The 19,706-nt window shown below is 43.2% G+C and overlaps 2 protein-coding genes across 4 annotated transcripts; one reads left to right on the top strand and one right to left on the bottom strand.

The window, feature by feature from the left end:
* Positions 1 to 3,589: 3,589 nt before the first annotated feature.
* Positions 3,590 to 12,075, bottom strand: zbtb49 (zinc finger and BTB domain containing 49). Of its 2 annotated transcripts, none has more exons than XM_079511144.1 (9): positions 12,003 to 12,075; positions 10,404 to 10,601; positions 8,696 to 9,569; positions 7,979 to 8,345; positions 7,603 to 7,649; positions 7,255 to 7,328; positions 7,086 to 7,168; positions 6,211 to 6,372; positions 3,590 to 5,405 (listed from the first exon to the last, which is right to left on the bottom strand). In XM_079511144.1, exons 2-9 carry the CDS (start codon positions 10,553 to 10,555, stop codon positions 4,696 to 4,698), a joined length of 2,469 nt encoding a protein of 822 aa, XP_079367270.1. In that variant the 5' UTR covers positions 10,556 to 10,601; positions 12,003 to 12,075; the 3' UTR covers positions 3,590 to 4,695. The 2 variants fall into 2 exon arrangements, with proteins under 2 accessions (XP_079367270.1, XP_079367269.1); XM_079511143.1 differs by lacking the exon at positions 12,003 to 12,075 and adding an exon at positions 11,752 to 11,940.
* lyar (Ly1 antibody reactive homolog (mouse)) lies at positions 12,062 to 18,823 on the top strand. Of its 2 annotated transcripts, XM_079511152.1 has the most exons (9): positions 12,063 to 12,232; positions 12,265 to 12,521; positions 12,811 to 12,925; positions 13,353 to 13,460; positions 14,368 to 14,451; positions 15,169 to 15,526; positions 16,258 to 16,314; positions 16,675 to 16,760; positions 18,182 to 18,823. In XM_079511152.1, the coding sequence occupies exons 2-9, from the start codon at positions 12,400 to 12,402 to the stop codon at positions 18,317 to 18,319; spliced, it is 1,068 nt and encodes a 355-aa protein (XP_079367278.1). In that variant the 5' UTR covers positions 12,063 to 12,232; positions 12,265 to 12,399; the 3' UTR covers positions 18,320 to 18,823. The 2 variants fall into 2 exon arrangements, with proteins under 2 accessions (XP_079367277.1, XP_079367278.1); XM_079511151.1 differs by having other exon boundaries at positions 12,062 to 12,521.
* Positions 18,824 to 19,706: the final 883 nt, after the last annotated feature.

Raw genomic sequence — 19,706 nt, 5'->3', positions numbered from 1 at the left:
TAATAGGGTTTAAGTGGTTAAGTGGGAAGGCTGGAATGGAAATCACTCCTCCCCGTGATCTGATCATTTACAGTTTGCTCTGTTGGTGAGTGCATGAAAAACCTGAGCTAGAAACAAGGGAAGGCTGCTGAGGGGTGCATACACGTTTGTTAGACATACAGTGGGAGTCGCGAGACCAGGGAGATGATTGTGGACTTCTCTGCAGAGAGACAAAGGTCCTGTCTGTGCGCCTACCAGTGGTGGAAAAGTACTCAAACTTTTTACTTTAAGTAAAAATATCATCAATACATTAATAAAAACAAGAGAGATGTTAATCTAGTTTTTTTTTGACAAAATTGTCAGTATTTAGTCACTGTCTTAGTCATCATAGCAGATTTTATTTAGTGTTTGTCAGTGAAAAAAGGTTTGTCAACGAACATTTTTCGTCATAGTTTTAGTCGATTAATTGAACACTGACACACACAGGGTCATGTCCGCTCCCCCATCACCCCACAGGGTCATGTCCGCTCCCCCATCACCACAGGGTCATGTCCGCTCCCCCATCACCCCAGGGTCATGTCCGCTCCCCCATCACCCCAGGGTCATGTCCGCTCCCCCATGGTCATGTCCGCTCCCCCATCACCCCAGGGTCATGTCCGCTCCCCCATCACCCCAGGGTCATGTCCGCTCCCCCATCACCCCAGGGTCATGTCCGCTCCCCCATCACCCCAGGGTCATGTCCGCTCCCCCATGGTCATGTCCACTCCCCCATCACCCCAGGGTCATGTCCGCTCCCCCATCACCACAGGGTCATGTCCGCTCCCCCATCACCCCAGGGTCATGTCCGCTCCCCCATCACCCCAGGGTCATGTCCGCTCCCCCATGGTCATGTCCGCTCCCCCATCACCCCAGGGTCATGTCCGCTCCCCCATCACCCCAGGGTCATGTCCGCTCCCCCATCACCCCAGGGTCATGTCCGCTCCCCCATCACCCCAGGGTCATGTCCGCTCCCCCATGGTCATGTCCGCTCCCCCATCACCCCAGGGTCATGTCCGCTCCCCCATCACCCCAGGGTCATGTCCGCTCCCCCATCACCCCAGGGTCATGTCCGCTCCCCCATCACCACAGGGTCATGTCCGCTCCCCCATCACCCCACAGGGTCATGTCCTCTCCCCCATCACCCCAGGGTCATGTCCGCTCCCCCATGGTCATGTCCACTCCCCCATCACCCCAGGTCTCCATCTCTGAGAGAGAGCACCAAATACAGAGGGCAACGGAGGAAAGTAAACGCCATGACAACATACTGATCCCTCATGTGTTGCTAGGCAACTAATCCGGTTATCATAGGGGAGGGTAAAGGAGACCTATATGTTGTGACAATGATGGCCAATTATCAGCTGCTTATCTTGCCATGAATGCTTCCCCACCCTCGGCACACACTGAAGGACGTTAATTTCACAGCAGAAATGTTTATACCGCCTGTATGTGTGGATTGAAGAGTTTATTCAGCAATGAATCCAAAATGCTCACTCCCCATATCAGCTGCTATATCATGCTCATGAACAATGTGCATACCTTGAGGCAGGGGTAGGCAACTTTGAAGATGGAGAGGGTCACTATATTTCCACACTCACTCCAGAGTTTTTGCTATATTTGAATTGAAATCCCGAATACTTTTTTGCTATTTTTGAATTGCAATCCTGAAAAGTAAAAATTGTATTTCATTTCAAATGTCTTTAATTATAGTTATGTTAACTTTATGAACTAAATACAAATATATTGGACATAAAAAGACAACATTTTAATACTAGTCATTAAGCTACTAATCTAGACTGAAGTAATTGAAGCGGCACAAAACTATAATCTTATTGTCTCCACCAGGCCGAAGGCATGGGGAGAGAGTATGTTTTGCACTCCGTCCGTGTGTGTGTCCGTCCGTGTGTGTGTGTGTGGAAGGCATGGGGAGAGAGTATGTTTTGCACTCCGTCCGTGTGTGTGTCCGTCCGTGTGTGTGTGTGTCCGTCCGTGTGTCCTTCCGTCCGTCCGTTACCAGCTAATCTCCGGCACCGTTAACCCGGTCGATGCCAAACTTTGCACACTTTTGATTGATTGAATCACACACGCTCCCTGGATGCCAACGATGAACCTCTGCCCCACATTTTCCAGAACGGCCTGTTATAGCGCCACCATGAGGCAGCTTTTCACACGTTTTACCTAAAACTGCACCGATCTGCGTGAAACGTTGCATGCACACTCCCTCGAGGCCAAGGACAAACCGTTGACCTGCATTTTCCGCATCTGCCTTTTATAGCGCTACCAGGAACACATTTTTTGATATTACTCCTCCAGATTCTGTCCAAAAATCTCACAAATCGTTACACACTATCTCTATGGTCATGTGCTCAAGTCGGATCTGTCCGATATTTCATATTCCATCCTAATTGGCTATAATTAGCTTTCACAGTTTGCAAGATTGCCCCGTTTTGAACAAAAGCCTCAAATCATGAACGCAGCATGCAATTTACGTGAAATCTTTCACACATTTTCTTACTAGGCTGAGGAATATATCCCACCCTTTTCACATTGGCCTGTTATAGCGCCACCAACAGGTTGATTTTTGCAAAACACATTTTTGGAACAAAATGCCTCAAAAACATGTTTATATTAATCCTAAACATTTTGCCAAACATCTCACACAGTCCTATCCTCCTGGTGGAGACCTGTGCCCAGAAGGGCACTTTTTCTAGTTTTTGTTTGATATTCAACTAATACTTAATATCTCATACCATGAGAAAGTGTGTGGAGATTAATTTCAAGTAAAGATGTCCTTCTAAGCTTGTCTCAATGTCCAAAAAGAAAATGTTTGTTTTAGTATATATTCAGTGCAAAACATTTACCACACACTACACTACACTCTATCTGGCTTCTGGCTCCCCCTGTTCCCCCCATGCCATAATAAAATGTACAATTAAATGTTTTTTTTTACTTTACTTGAGCATTTCAACATTGTTACACTTTTACTTCCACTCCACTACATCTCAGAGATAAATATTGTACTGTTTACTCCAATTATTTTAAAACTGTAGTTACTATAGTTACTTTGTAGATTTAGTCTTAACAAAACATACATTAACCACTTCAGCCACTTTTTTCAAAAGATTTTTGATAACTTGTGAAATGGGACATTGCATGAGTACTTACATTTGGTACTATAAGTATATTCTGATGCCAATACTTTTGTGCTTTACTCAAGTAAATTTGGAATGCCATGCCAGACTTGTACTTGTAACATTACATTACTGATACCTTTACAAGTAAAAATGTGAGTACTTCTTCAATCACTGTCAACAAACAACCGGGCAAATTATAGAGAAGAAAGAAACAAAGAAAACTTAGTTAGTTACTATGGTAACCAGGTAAACAACAAACCTAGCATATGTAAACACATTGCTACCTACAGTAAATATATAATAACAAATGGGCACAATGTGAATTCGGTTTTGCATGGCAAAGCATAATCAGAAGAGAACATGCTAGGGTTGTGGCCGTGTATTCACTCTGAGTGAGCCCTACAAAGCCAATAACAAACAAAGAAACGTGCCATTTTTTATTTCTTTTTGCATTTCTGAATATTACACATAAATATTGGAAATGGATCAATTGGAAAATAGATCAGCATGTCATGTTGTATAAAGAGTAGTGCATCGTCCACAAACTGAAAATACCTGAGATCACTGCAAACAGCTGCTAGTTGCTGATTAATCCCTCAAGACATATTCAGAGCTCCGCAGCTGAATATGTCGGCAACTCCCATTACAACGTGTAGTTTGTTGTTAGTGGAATGAAAACAAAGGAGCACCACTGGAAGAGGAGGGCAGAAGGAGAGTAAACATCCTGTCTCTAGTCTCTACACGGAGAATTGGGCGGTGCCCCCAGAGGCAATTCTTTTTGCCGATGGGTTCCTTCCTAGATTGGTTGTCCTTCGACAAGATTGTTCGGGCATGTCTTTCAAGGCAAGATACGCAAGCAGATCTACGCGGCTGTGAGCTTGTAGATTGGCTATTATCAGCAGGACACCATTGTACAAAAGTAATAAATCTGACTTAAAAATGGTTAACCACTTAATTTAAACTCCATACGTTGTTAAGCAGAGTCCCTCGGGGCTCTAGTGTCTCTTCTGTTTTCGCCCTACATTAAACATCTTCGCTGAAAATAGAAGATCTGCAAGCTCACTGTGTAATTTATCACATGATATTTAATATCATATTTTGATATTTTGATTTCTTCAGTTGATGTTTTGTACTCTTACAGTACTATTTACATTATTATTTTACTAAACTTTAACACTTATTAATGGAATTTTTATTTATTCCTAGATCAGTGGTTCTCAAACCTTTTAATTTCAAGGACCACATAACTCTGAGAGTACACAAATGGAACCAACTGCACCCGTGAGGGTCCATTTGGTTCTATTCGTACACAGACCAGAGTTATACAAACCTGTAAGTTTGATCACCAAATGTAATTGTAATTGTAACATTTTTAGTAAATTATTGTTAAGCCTCGCTGCCTATAGGGCTGCCCTAGGCTAGGGCCTCTGGTAGTTAAGGCCCGGGCCTTAACTACTAAGTATAGAAATACTAGTGGAAGAAGTGCAAGTATAGCCTGAACAAACAGGCCATGGATGTTGTGCTCATGTGAACATAATGTTGCCTCTCACTGCTCCATGTCGTTCTCGTTCTGCAGAGTTTTCATGGCCAGGCCCCAAAGCGTCACGCTGGAGATGAACTGGCCATCCCCGGCCCTGTAGGAGCCACCGCTGGCCCTACTGGTGGTCGCCGTGAGGGACACGCAGTGGCTGTCCGCCGGAAGGAGGTAAGGCCTCGCCATCTCCACCGCCATCACCCCGCCCTCCACGTAGTGACCATACGCCGCCTCCTGAGCTAGATGGGGCTTGGTGGGCTTCAGGCCAGGCTCCGAGGCCGCGCCGGGGTTGGGACACTTCTCCTGGTGGACGGAGGACAGAAGATGCTGGGGCACCAGCGAGCGTAGCTCCGGGAGGGAGCTGGAGGTAGACGCCGGGCCGAGGAGCGCGCTAGGAGGAGGTGGAGTGTCTTTGTGCTTTGGCTGCGCTAGAGGGGGAGACGAGGGGGGCTTCTGAGGCAACACGGCGGGGAAAGACTGCTCACCAGAGGCCGCAGGAGGAGGCCTGCCGACGGGAGGCTTGGAGAAAGAAGGTGCCCCGTCTGAGCCGCTGGACTGCTCAGAGCTGGCATCTGGAGCGCCCCTGCAGTTGGTGCTGCTGTGCCGCCTCAGCAGGGCGCAGCGGGTGAAGCTCTTCCCACAGGCGTTGCAGAGGTAGGGTCTCTCGCCGGTGTGTGAACGCACGTGACGCCGCAGGTCCCCCGTGTCCATGAAGCACTTCCCTAAACACAGTGACAACACACAGAGGTCATTGCGATACCGTTTGACGATATGGTACCGATGAGTACATTGAGTAACAAACGATAAAACGGTTTTCCATCATCAAAAAAAAAAAAAAAAAAAATATTTAACAATATAATAACTGCGATTATCATTTTAGCCATAATTGTGTTAGTGTAGCCTTACTATAAAGCACTGGTTCTCAACCTGTGGGCCGTGAGTGAGGATATTGCAAGTGAATCTAAAACACTAAGATTTGTTTTTAATATAACATTAATAAAAATGTAAAAAAGAAAATATGACACAGTATTTTGTCTTGAGCTTGAAAAGATGTGTGTTTCCTTCCAAATTTGCAACACGATAAATAGAAACCTAAAGTATACTACGTTAGTTCCATTGATTCAAGCCGGCTGCCAGTGGTCAGACATGGTAGCAGACATGCATGCTTAAAAAATTGTGAATATTTGTGACCAATCTTCAAATATACATATTCTTTTGAAAGTGAACATTTTTAACTCAAATCTTTGCTTCTGGTCCCTGGAAAAAAAAAATTGATGGGGGTCCGCGGCCAAATACGTATAATTCTGCGTTGTCCATGAAAAGGTTTGATCAGCTACATACGACTTTCAGTAAAACCGTTAGGATTTAGAAGTCATTTGACCCATTCAGGTCTGAATGGGTTTTAATTTGTCTGTATTGCATTAACCAGTGTTGCACGAGTGGACTCATATCACTCTGAATCATAATCTGAACTGCCTTTCCAAACAAGTAACGGTAAGTAAGTAAAGAGACAGTTCTCCTCCCTACCACAGGTATCACAACGGTGTGTTTTCTCCCCAGTGTGACGAGCCTTGTGCTTCAGTAACTTCTTCTCCATGTTGAAGGACTTTCCACACTGGTCACAAGTGCACGTCTGGTCTGCCGTGTGAGTTTTCTTGTGCTCCTTCAGATTGCTGAAATTGCTGAAACCTGAGCACACACACATCACAAGCATTCTGAGTGGATCAACACAGGACTAAATGTGTTCCTTTTTCTTCTCAATGCTTTTTATTTTCCATCCGTAACAACCAAGAGCTTATACTTTTCAGCAGGGGTGCCCAAAAGGTAGATCGTGATCTACCAGTAGATCACAAAGGCTGTGCAGGTAGATCACCACATGGCCGTAAAAATGTAATAAAAAAAAAAGGAAAAAAGCATCTGCTATTGAATTAAGGTGTCTGCAATGAATGACATCAAATTGGGCCTGTCAGCTCAAACCCACAATGCAATACTTTGTTTTCAAGAGTGTTGCTGTGCACAAACGTCAGTAGCATTACAAAGTTATACAAAACAAAACACTGACAGTACCAATTCCATTTTCCCTCCCTCTATTTCCCATTCCGAGTGTGTTTGTCAGGTACATTTTCAATATTTTTTTGGGATGGGTAGATCTTGTTGAGCTGGTCATTTTGAAAGTAGCTCTTCAGATACATGTGTCTTGAGATAATCAAGCATTATTATTAGTTTTGGAGAGTTACAACACTTAAAAGGAAGGACGACTGCTAGGCAATCACTCCAGGTCATATTAATATTATTATATATATATATTTTTTTTAGGTCAGGTCTTAATCATTTGTGGTCAACAACTCTTTATTACAGGTCTGCGCTCCCTCCTGTGCCAGTGGCTTGGAGCAGCTACCTACCTCTTCCACATATGTCACACAGGTGTGGTTTCTGTCCGGTGTGGACCACGATGTGACGCTGAACATCCCCTGCTGCCGCAAAGCTGGAGATCAAAGACATTTGAGTAGAGTAGCCAACAACAAATTTAGAGAACACGGAAGACTTATATTACAACGCAAAACAGTTTACCTTTTCCCACATAGCTCACAGATGTATGGTTTATCTCCAGAGTGTCGCCGCAAATGTGTCTGTAGATTACCCGCCTGTCGAAACAACAGAGCCACATCAAATTCATCAGCGCCAGCTTCAGTAGAATAATCACATAACACATGAGAAGTCTTTTTGATTACTGATGCCTGATTAATACTTGGTTGTTCTCCAGTGTTGTGCATCAGAGTAGTAGCAGATCTACAAGCTCACAACACAGCGTGAGGCGACGCGCTGTGAGCTTGCAGTACTGCAATCTTTGGATGCGTAACACACTGTGTGCCATCAAGCATAAAATGGGCATTTTCTGAATTGAACACTAGACCGTACCTGCGAAAAGTTTTTCCCGCACACATTACACTGAAACGGCTTCTCACCTAACAAAAAAGGAGCGCAGAATTTTCTCTATTAAAAAACAAACATATTATATTCATATGAAAGCATTGAATGTATACATTTGAACAGTGGTTTTCAACCTGTGGGTGGGGACCTTTGGGGCTCCCCAGTTCAAATATGATTATTTTGGGAGGTCCTCAGTTCAAATATGATTATTTTGGGAGGTCCTCAGTTCAAATATGATTATTTTTGGGGCTCCCCAGTTCAAATATGATTATTTTTGGGGCTCCCCAGTTCAAATATGATTATTTTTTATTATTAAGGTTGAGAACCACTGCTTTATGATGATGAAAAGTTGAGTGAAATTCACCGGTATGCATGCGCTTGTGCAGCATTAGGTTGCTTGGGTGTTTGAAGATCTTTCCGCACACTTCACAGCAATACTGCTTTTGCCCTTGTGTCTGCTGCAGTGGTGGGCTACTGCCAGACACGGACACCATCTTAGGGGCTTGTTCCTCTTGAGCCACAGGCGGGGGGCTGGTGGGAATAGTTGCATATCTGGGTAGTTGGGTATCATCAGGTGCCGTTTCGGGAGGAACCTGGTCTCTGCTCTCTGCGAGGCAGTCGGTGGCAGGAGCTTCTTGAGGTTCGTCTCTGCTCTCTGAGAGGCAGCAGTCGTCAGCTGGAGCTTCTGGAAGTTCGTGTTGTACTGGGGACGTTTGTTCTCGGGGGTAGGGCTGTCACGATTACAAAGTTCACGTTGACGATTAGTCATCTTAACACAAATAATTGTGATTAACGATTTACGGTAATTGTGTTTTTGGCATTGGAACGTGTGAATAAAAACGTACATTTCTGTTTGCCCTTTTAGGCTTGTAAATCAAACATTGCGGGGGCAGATATGACAAATAATTTAAATATACAAAGACAGTACTGGCATTAATTGTATACTTTAAAAATATATAGCAGAAATAGCTGATCTGCATTTTATGCTATTTTTGGAAAAAGTTTGAAAATATATGAACATTGATATTGCAATTGTGAATATCTCAAATAATTGATTATTTAATAAGTGTGACAGGCCTACTTGGGGACACTCTTTGGGACCAGCGAGGACTGGCTCGATGATTGGCTCGGCACACATCTCCTCCAAGGTCTTCTGGGAGCGTAGGTAGTTGTACTTTTTCAAATACACCGTCTTCTTTGGGCGCATGGGGGACCTATTGAGGCTGGAGTCTGCCGTGTCGGCATTGGGAGCGGTCAAAGTTTCCTCCGGCGGCGGTAACGAGGGGCCGGAGGTCTTTTCAACTGGCGTAGAGATGTAGGGTGGGTTTGGCTGACCAGTGCTTCCTGTACAAGCAGTAGGGTGGCTGTGTTGTGCTTGGCTCCCCACCACGGACTGATACTGTTGCTCGTCCACCATGACCAAAGGACTCGGGCCTTGGTTTGAGGCCGCGTTGCTGGTCTCCACCGCGCTCTGTTTGAAGTACTGCTTGCTGTAGAAGTTCCGCAGCTTGTAGCTGTGGGCGAGCTGCTTGTCGACGATGTCACAGTTTGCGCCGCTGTGAGCCACCGAGGCGGACAGCTTCTTGGCGTGGTCCAGGTCAGCGTTGAAGCTTGGCCTCGGGGCTTCGGATGAAGAAGGGCAGTGGAGGTCCATGTCGTGAGGAAGACTACCGCTGTCCAGGAGGCACTCGTGCTCTGAGGTCAGGGCGCCCGACAGGGAGAAAGACGTTGTGTCCGCCGGTGGCGGACAGGGTTTGAGAAAGGCATTGCACATGTTCTGGATGTTGGGGACCTGTAAGCACTGCGCGATGTCCAGGAGCGCTTGTACGTTGTCTTGGTTGACGTCCAGGTGGGACGTGTACATGTAATCCAGTACTTGGCCGATCCCGCCGACATCCTGAATAACCAAGTTGAACACTTCGTTCTTCTGACTGGGAGAGTTCTGGAACAAGGACCTACGAAGCAAAACCGATAGCGTTACATTATGTTTTTTATTATACATACTGTAGATTTGTGGGAAAATATACTTTTAGTATTTTAATCCATGACAACTTTAGTTACTATCGGTACTTACTTCGTAGATTTTGATTATTATTACAAAACATATATTAACCACTTTGGCTCTATTATATACGTTGGCTATTTGAAAATATCCGATCCACAAGCCCTCAACACATTGCAAAGCGACGCGTTGTGGGCTTGTAGATCTGCTATTTTCAATGGCTTTTATACATTTGGAATATTGAGTTTATAATGTGTATTTTTACTTCTGGTACATAAGTATATTTTGATGACAATACTTTTGTACTTTTACTCAAGTAGTAGTCGTTTTTAATACCGGAAAAAAATAGTACTTCTTCCAAAGTTCCACCACTGCCGTACTTATATACATTATACAGTATAGCACAGTGTTTCCCCTAGCCAGAAGCTGATAGTGTGGAGGAGAGCTTTCACGCATGCACGCTCGTGTAAATAATTATGTGATGTCTTTGCTTTTTTCGGTCTTTTGTGGTTATTTGCCTTTTTTTGGCCTATTCGCAGCCGCCTACTAAAAATCATACTGTGGAGGCTGGTCATGATTGTATGTGTGTGTGTGTGGGGGGGACGCATACTCCAGTATTTAGGTGATAACCTAACCGGCACAGTGGTTAGTAAAAACAGAGAGATGTGCTGGGGTGAACGGTGAGTCGCTTATCACCGCGGCTCAGTGACGATGTCACGTCATGTTGTAGTTTTCCCAACCACCGCGGCGAGTAGGTTATCACCTAAAGACTGGAGCCTTAACGCACCTGAAATAGCTGCTGAAAGCAGCCAGGACGTTCTTGTGGGCTTTGAAGCAGACCCCTTTGACCACCAGCATGCAGTCACACAGCAGGCCCTGGATCCTCTGCTCCTGCAACTGCTGCAGAAGGTAGGAGCTGTGGCTGGACAATGCCTCCATGGTCGCTCACATCACATTACTGCAGCCACCACCAGGCAACCAGCAACTACAAGGAAATGATACATCACATTACTGCAGCCACCACCAGGCAACCAGCAACTACAAGGAAATGATACATCACATTACTGCAGCCACCACCAGACAAGGCAACCAGCAACTACAAGGAAATGATACATCACATTACTGCAGCCACCACCAGGCAACCAGCAACTACAAGGAAATGATACATCACATTACTGCAGCCACCACCAGACAAGGCAACCAGCAACTAAAAGGACATGATACATGCAGCAAACTGTCAACCAGACAGACTTCCGAGCTCTTGTAGAGCAACTACACGAGCCTCCACAAGTGGTAACTGTATTGTTCCCAGGTGTAACAAGTCATTCAGACAGTCTGCCTTCTCAGTAAAGGGGGCAAACCTTTGGAACGTTAAATCCTCAGACCTTGTATTGAACTGTACTTTCCTGTGCTTTTACTGCAAACTGTTAATAAAGTATTCAATCAATCAAGCAAAACAGCATTTAAAATTAAGACACCACTGATTTAGGGGAGCACAGCGAACCATGTGCGCTCATCAGGACATAATGATAACCAGACATTCTTCTCAATCAATAAATCAATCAATTCTTATATTCTATTGCTAGTTCGGACCCATTCTCTAATACTCGTTAATCCTATGAAAATGACTGAAATCAGTCATGATGACTGATAACTTTAATCCATACACATGTCAGAAATAAATACACCAGGCAGTATGGATTTTGATATTCACATTGATTGATTGATATATTTATTAACAGTCTGCAGAATGGGTACATTTCACATGAAAGCACAACTCAATACAAAGACTGTTACTGTGGACGACACACTGATAAACTGATAAACACTTGTTTACAACAGGGTCCACCTTTTTCAATTCATCAGAACATAAGATATGCAAATATAAAAATCGATAAAATACGTATGATAGACAGTCCAACCATGCCAAAAAGTGTGCAGCAAAAAGCTACACTAATGTAGCAGCCAGGACATGTTTACATCTTACATTAGTCTATGGTGTTTACATCGAGCTATTACACATTCTAAACCAAAGGCCACGCAATAAAAAATATATACAGCGATGATCGATAAAAAATATATGCACATCAAACAAGGTATTTGCACAAAAAACACTTAAACGATAGATATCTGACCTTTTATTTGGATGATCGGCTTTTCGAATAAACAACAAATTAATGACCTCACTTCCTGGTGCAGCGACCAAAACATGCAACACCAACAATATTATTAAACTGACATAACATACCGTAATATGCCTTAAAAATAAAAATACAAGAATGCAAAGGACGAATGAATACAAAAATTAACAGTGCCATAAACAATTTAAATAATCGCAGTTTAGGCTAATCATTGAATGGGGAAACCCATAGTGGTCGGAACTCACGTTTATAGCGTTGCTGTTTCCGCACGGAACCGAAATCACGCAGCTACCATGTCTCGTGTGTTTTGAAAAGTTGCGCATGGAGGCAGTGAGTGAGCTGTGGGACTCATTTATCAACACAAACACAACCACCGTTTGGATTTTAAAACAACTAATCGTTTACTAATTGCGGTTTTCTCGGCAGCTTTGACGCCACAAATCAACTGCTAACTGTGGCTAAAACAACGCGGGCGGCTGTGTTTGAACAACACATGGACTCTCTCAGGGCAGGAAGTTGATGTTGTGTGGTGTTTACTTTGGATATGTCTGTAGTCTTATGAGACCCAGTTTATTTTGAGCACGGTATTATTCACGGTCTAGTAAATACAGATATATATAATAGTGTTGAATCAGTTCCAACATGGTGGTCTTCACGTGCAACGCGTGTGGAGAGTCCCTGAAGAAAGCCCAGGTGGAGAAGCATGTGAACATGTGTCGGGGTTGCCAGGTCCTGTCCTGCATGGACTGCGGGAAAGACTTCCGGTACATTTTAAGTTTTACATGATGTTACTGTGTTATTATTCTTGCATTGTTTTTGACGTGAAATGAAATGAAATCTATATTTACCCAGGGTATCTGGGCTAAGCTCAAGAACTTGTTTCCAGCCAGGCCCTGCTCATAGAACACATTTCATCGTAGTGGTTGATGCCTTGTTCAAGGGCATTTCAGCGGTGGTAATTTTAACGTGTCGGACGGCTGATTCGAACTGGGAACCTTCCGGTATCTAGACCGCGCCGCTTGCCTTGAACCCATGTTGTTTCTTACAAAATAGGGGAGATGACTACAGGAATCATGTCAAATGTATCAGTGAAGATCAGAAGTATGGAGGTAAAGGCTACGCGGCCAAGGCTAACAAAGGAGAAGTGAAGCAGCAGCAATGGATCGAGGTGTGTGTGTGTGTGTGTGTGTGTGTGTGTGAGAAAATTCTTTATCTGCCCTGAAATCCTCAATGTTATGCTAACATGAGTGCCAAGTAAAAATGGAACCAAATCAACCCATTTGTCTCAGAGGATAACACTGAGGATTCTCTGTGATTAATCACCTTTCCCTCCCACAACTGTGTGTTATTTTTATGTATAAACAATTCATTTTATAGCTGGTGAACCAGGAACAGTGGTGGAAAGTACCACATGTTTTGACTGATTTGCTAATGATTGCAGTTCATGACAATGAAAAAGACTGACCTAAAACCGATCAAAGTATGTTTTGACCTGATAGCTAAAATGATTAGGCAACATTAACAGTCCAGAGATGCTTATAATTGTGTATGTCGGGAATGTGCGTCGCACTGATTAACTGGCTCTTCCTTGACAGAGGATCCAAAGTGCCATAAACACACCGGGAATCAGTGCTAAGCTGAAAGACATCCTCAACCAGGTCAGCTCGTATGATAACGTCCCACGAAAGAAGCTCAAGTTTCAGGTCCGTATTTACTTGGAAGTCTTTCATTTGTGATTTGTTTGTAGCAGGGGTATCAACCCCCCTAGGGGGACCTCAGAGTTGGGGCCGCCAAATCTTTTGTGTTAACCACTTGAACCCCAGCGTCAATATTCTGAGGAGGACTTATGCAAAACTTTAGCCCCCCCAAACATAGCAGCACGAGGCGTTAAGAGCTTGTAGATCAGCTATTTTTTGGCAAAGAGGTTTGGTGTAGAGTGGGGGGAAAAACAGAGTAAGTAAAAGGTCAAGTTTACTAAGCATTTACGGTTTACGTGGTTAAATGTTTGAAAATACACATTAACACCGCTGACAGTGCTGTCAAACAAGTCTATGAAGCTATCTACAGCAGAGGTTCCCAACCACTGGTACCGTACTAGTACCACTGGTGGTACTTGAGCCCCCCTCTGGTACACGAGGAGTCGCCCAAAAAAGGAGAAAAAAGTCAAAAGTGGAATGAAATATTTATATTACTACAGGTAGTTCTTCTGACCAAGCAATTGGTTGAAATAGGCTATCCAGCCATGCTGAAATGCGCATGACAGCACACCTAGCTGTTAATAGAAGATTTGAGAACGGATTAATCACATTAGAAATATCATCAGTTGTGCTGATTAGTGATTAGACAGAGTTTTGTCAGAGCAGCAGCATTATTGCCTTAGGAATGGAACACACAGTCCTGTATTTTAACTAACTAAATCAATAAATAATACATGTTATTTATTATGGTGGTACATACAAATATTTTCTTAGGTGGTACTTCCTGCTTCATCTCTCTCAGCTAAGGGTTCCTTGGCCTGAAGACCCCTCACTCAGGACAGCACTGCTACAGTCTTGGTGACATGTAATGATACTTTTTTTCCACTCCCATTCCCACACAACTTTTCTCCAGAACTGGATGAAGAACAGTCTGAAGATACTGGATCGAAAACTACACGACCAAGTATGGGATATCTTCTCAGCAGCCATCAGCAATGTAAGCTACCCCTTCTCTTTATCATTGTGTCAATATTGTGTTTGCGTGTTATAAAATATTTTTGACTGAAACCTGAAGTACTGTCCAGTCTGATCTGACAAGTCACAGCGTCCTTTAATCTAGGGCTGGGCAATATGACTTCATACAAAATCACAATTATTTAAAACTTTTGCCTCAATTATGATTAATGAACGAGAAAATATAGTAGTGAACCTACATGAACGAGATTAAGTCGGTTGTTTCTTCTAGATATCAGTTTCGATATATTTTCAGTTAAATTGCCCAGCCCTACTTGATCATTTTTATACATAACCCATAGAGATGCATAATTTAATTGGTATCCTATCGAAATCTTATCGATTCTGTCTCAAAATAATTCTGATTATTTATTTTCATATATTGATCACACAATAATAATGTGACCGTCAATGGCTTTGTACTCAGAGCAGCCAGTGTGCCCGTCTGTCTCTTTAAGGCCGTCAGATGTTAGTGGGGAAGGGGGGCTTACCATCTACTGTACTTTCACCAGCAAGGAGTTCAATATAAATATAATAATGTAATAAATATATCGGAATCGGTCGATATGAGCCTGCAAATAATCAGAGATTGGATATCGGTCATAATTTCAACATATGTTTTTCGGAATACTGATAGGATTCAGAATCGGCCTCAGGACTTAACAGGTTGTCAACAGCTTGATTATTATTATTCCAACAGGCTCCAGAAGCCCCCAAGCCGTGTGAAACGACGCAGGCACCTGCTGAAGCCCCGGACCAGACCAATGGAAGCCAGCAGCAGAACGGCACGGCAGAAGAGCCGGCTGCTGCCAAGAAGAAGCTGAACAAGCGGGAACGCAAGGAGGCACGTCAGATGAAGGGCGGCAAAAAGACCAAGAACAGAGCTGGGAACGGCACAGCGGAGGAGGAGGAGATGGAGGAAGGAGAGCAGACATGTGCAAAAAAAAGCAAGAGGAAGAGAAGCTGTGAGGAGGACGAGGAGGAGCTCAACGGACACTCCGCTGAAGAGGAGACGTCTGCAAAGAAGAGGAAGAAAAGCAAGAAGGAGGTGGAGCAAGGTTCGTGCACCAATACTTACTGTAGATGTGTAATACTGGTGTTGTGCAGTAAATCTGATTTTATATATTCAATCCCGGCATGTTTTATTCATGTCCGTATCTCAATCTCACAACCGAGAGAGGTAAATGAAAGCATGTCCAAAACTACAATACAGATGGTGATGCATGTTATCGGACACCAGAGTCTAAAATGTTCAATGGAAGAGGAGGGGAAATAAGTTACAACCTCCAACCCCTGCAGATGTGCTAGTTTGTTTTACTAACATTCTCTACCATTTAGATTGGAATAACATTTTATTAATTTAAACTTCAAACATAGATAAATATCCCACTTCATCAACCCCACTTAATTTTAGTGGCAAGAAGGGATCTGGTTCAAAGTAAAAATGTAATGAAGAGTATGTATGCTATGGAACACGGCCATAGCTGAATGATTATTGGGCCCGCCTGTCGAGCAGAATGTCCCAGGTTTGATAACTGGCCCCAGTAATTATGTCAAGTTGTCCCTGAGTCACTTTCACTTACCCCTATTGCTCCCACCTGCGCTGAAATGGGTCTTAATAATAATGTCATTATTATTATTATCATACACACTCATAGCCCCGTGTACGTATGTGCAAGAAAAAACAAATCAATTCACCGATGGCTGGCCTGTTTCTTCTTTACTGGTTTCATATGCTCCCTACTTTTGTTTTTCTTTGACTGAAAATCCTCATTCCTGTTTCTTCCAGTTGACCAAAGTGCTGAGGAAGAAGCCGAGGTTGCAGAGGAACAAACCGCCCCTAAAGGTACTACAGACCTCATGCACACCACCTTTTCATTGGATGGGTTTAGGTCAGTACTTCTCAAACCTTTTAAAGATCTGCATAACAAAGTGTACAAATGGAACCAAATTAATTTGGGCGAGTCAATTTGGTTCCATTTGTACACTCAAGAGTTACAGACCTGTAAGGGTTCATTTGGAACCCCCTTAATAAACCCCCGGGGGTCCCTGGACACCACTTTGAGGACCACTAGTTTAGAGGATAAATTAAAAACGAAGGTATTTGACTATAAAACCACAAGGGGGCAGTGTTGTCTCTTTCGCCTGGTGTCAATTGGTGTGGTCTTTATCAGCGGTTGATTCTTTTTTATGTCTTGACATGCAGGCAAATTCAACTGGAAGGGAACAATCAAGGCAGTCCTGAGGCAAGCACCTGATGAAGGACTCTCAGTGAAGAAAGTCAGGAAGAAGGTAAGGCTTTCTGGTTGAACTACGTACTAATTAGATCAAGAACCAACAATGTAACTTACACAAGTACAAGCAACGAAATGTTGTTGGGACTAGACAATATAAGTAATATAATAATTTAAAAATATATACAGTATACAGTGAGAAACAAATATGTGGCTCAAATCTTTGAATAAATATATTCTTTCAGAGCGAACGTTTTTAACTCATATTTGCATCTGGGGGTCCCTGGAACACTGGGGGTCCATGACATGAAATAGTTTGAGAACCACTGACATGGAAACAGGTTTTTCAGAAAACTGGATTTAGAAGCCTTTATTTTAATCGGCCTCAGGTCTAAATGGGTTAAGGCATCTCGGGCGTTTCCCCATTTGGCTTCATCACAAACAGTTCATTGCTAGGGTGATGTTTGTCTTTCATAATCCTTGTTGCCCTGCTCAAGCGCCTGCTCTGGTAAATGTCCTGCAGAGACATGGGAGTGCTCCCTGTGGTGCGCTCACTTCACCACCACCTTCCGCAGTGGTCTTAAGTCCTGTGAAGAGCTCTGTGCATAGCAAATGGCCCAATATTATATATATATGTAATGTTTTGGGTTGTTAATACAGAAAGTATTACAGAAAGTAAAAGATGAGTGTCAGCCATGCCATTTTAGCTATTTTTGACAGGGGCGGGGGCATTCCAACAAGTGGAAGATCACAGGATTCTATTGAATGAGACAGGGGAGATGACAAACTGACATATGGCAGCCCCCTAGTAGTCAGTTGTTCGTTCAGACACACAGAAAACAACTACTGTGGCCAGATGTAACTTCCTGCGACTATAGTAAATAATAATAAAGAAATCTCCGTTAAAAAATGTTTAAAAAAATACTTATTTAACCACTTGTTCGAATGCCCCCACCCCTGTCAAAAATAGCTAATGAAAATAACATTCATCTTTTACTTTCTCTAATAACCTTGGTTGAAAAAAAACCAAGTTGTCCTTCAAATGTTGGAATAAAAACGTTCCTATCACACAAAGATGGGGAAAATAGTAACTCTCTGAGAACCCCCTAGGGGTCCCAGACCCCCTGTTGCAGACCCATGGGATTATTCAAATGAATTTCTATGATGTCGTGTTTTGATCGCTAGTTTATTTGCTTTTAGTGCATTTCATTGCTTACCCTTGCCTTGATTAATGTGCACTGTTGCTGGTAAACAAATTAACCCATTAATTGTAATTGTAAACTACTGAAAAGACCATAGGATGCAATAATGCATGCTTGGCAGTCAAGCATTGGATTTGATGTGACATAATATGACGTGCTTGGCAGTGAATTAATAAAAGCATTGTTATGTAAACATGATGGAGTACATTAAGCCATGTTTTGATGTTGGGCCACTCTCTTACTAAAACACTGTGCACTCTGTGTTCCTCTTTCCCAGGTTTTGGCAGCTTACTACTCATTCATTGGTGAACGAAACTTCAAATCAGAGGAGGACCTGCTGGCACTTTTCAACAAAAAGATCAATGGCAATCCTAAATTTAAGGTTCTAAAAGACAAAGTCAGACTTGTAAAGTAGACTTTCTATCTCACTTCACACTTCACAAATGCCATATTGTGCCGAGGCTAGAGTTATTTCCCCCCTTTGTCGTGATCTTTTCCATGTTCACGATGACAAGTTCTTTCCCATGTGTATAATAGTCCCTGTCACTGCCAACCCCTACTGCTTGTTCAGGAGAGTGTGTGTAGACAATCTCGGAATCTTGGAATAGCTATCTGCTTCTTTTTAACTGGGAGGGTGTAAGGCGCACGCAGCAACATGCTATCCCCCCAGTTCCTTTCACTGCTGAACAGACCAACTTGTAGGGGTTGAGAGTGTGGCGACGGACCGTCATCCACTGCTGGCTTCCCACACAGCCCATAGTGTCCTTCGAGCGCCCGACCAAATCCAGTCTCCACAGCGGTGGGACAAGGCCTAGATTTTAATGTAAAGCAAAAAGCCCTCTTGTCATATGCATGTGTATAATCTTCTTACTAATGTTTTTTGATGACATTATGTTGATTATTAAATAATCTCCCCAAATTGTGTCTTGTATGTTATGTTATATTTTGAAACGGTTACTGAAAGCAAGGATTTTACAAAGGTTCTTTCTTTGAATACAATGAACAAACATTTTCAGAGGCCAAGAATAGACAATACAAACTTTAATAGTTGAACTAATATCCGTATACATGTTTTTAATCAATGTTGCCCACATTGGAATAATAATTTCTAATGTTTCAATTACAGCTGATGGCTGCAAAATGTTCTGCATTAGTTGCAGAAGATGTTTGGTAAATTGTGAAAGGGGGCTAAATTTGTCATGGGAACACAGTACACAGCCTCAAAACCCCTTTTGACCTATGAATATATTTTGTGCTGCAATGCTTGTCTGTCATACACTGGAGTTGGCTCTGTACTGGACCACTTTTTGTGAGCTTTGGTGCAAGTGGTTAACAACAGTGGCATTTTAAGAGCTTTAAGGATATTTTTTATGATAGCGATCATTAATCGCTATTATTTTGGCCACAATAGTAGTGATACGTCCCTTAGCACTGATTGCAGTGGACCGCATCCGCGTGCACAAATTGCAGTAGGATGTGTCACATTATGTGGATAATATGCCAATTGTGGGTGGACAGTGGTTCTCTTTCACATTCCAAGCCCCACAGTGAGGCTGGGAAACGGCACCTTATCTGTGGGATTGGATGTTGGATACGGGGGGAAGGGACGGGGGAGAGGTGCACCTGAGGTGAATTTGACTCTCACGCGGGACGGGGCTAATGCACATTCCTCGGCACCCTGAACGGGGCTCACTTGGCCGGGGACACAGAAGCGCCATAGAAGCAGGAACGTTTTGGTGTCAGCCTCGGGTGAAGTTTTAATGCTGTCTAATTTTTCCTACCGCTAGAATGAGCAGCCTCTT

This window comes from Electrona antarctica (genome assembly GCF_951216825.1).
Source record: "Electrona antarctica genome assembly, chromosome: 9".
Taxonomy (NCBI): Eukaryota; Metazoa; Chordata; class Actinopteri; order Myctophiformes; family Myctophidae; genus Electrona; species Electrona antarctica.
Note: the sequence above shows the minus strand (reverse complement) of the source record. Positions and strands in the feature narration are given on the sequence as shown.

Coding starts and splice junctions, on each gene's coding strand:
- zbtb49 (XM_079511144.1), bottom strand. CDS start 10,555: ATGGAGGCATTGTCCAGCCACAGCTCCTACCTTCTGCAGCAGTTGCAG. Junction 8,346..8,695: donor GTCCCAAAGAGTGTCCCCAA/GTAGGCCTGTCA, acceptor TAATCGTGACAG/CCCTACCCCCGAGAACAAAC. Junction 7,329..7,602: donor GCGGGAAAAACTTTTCGCAG/GTACGGTCTAGT, acceptor TTGTTTCGACAG/GCGGGTAATCTACAGACACA.
- lyar (XM_079511151.1), top strand. CDS start 12,400: ATGGTGGTCTTCACGTGCAACGCGTGTGGAGAGTCCCTGAAGAAAGCC. Junction 16,315..16,674: donor GGAACAAACCGCCCCTAAAG/GTACTACAGACC, acceptor CTTGACATGCAG/GCAAATTCAACTGGAAGGGA. Junction 16,761..18,181: donor TGAAGAAAGTCAGGAAGAAG/GTAAGGCTTTCT, acceptor CCTCTTTCCCAG/GTTTTGGCAGCTTACTACTC.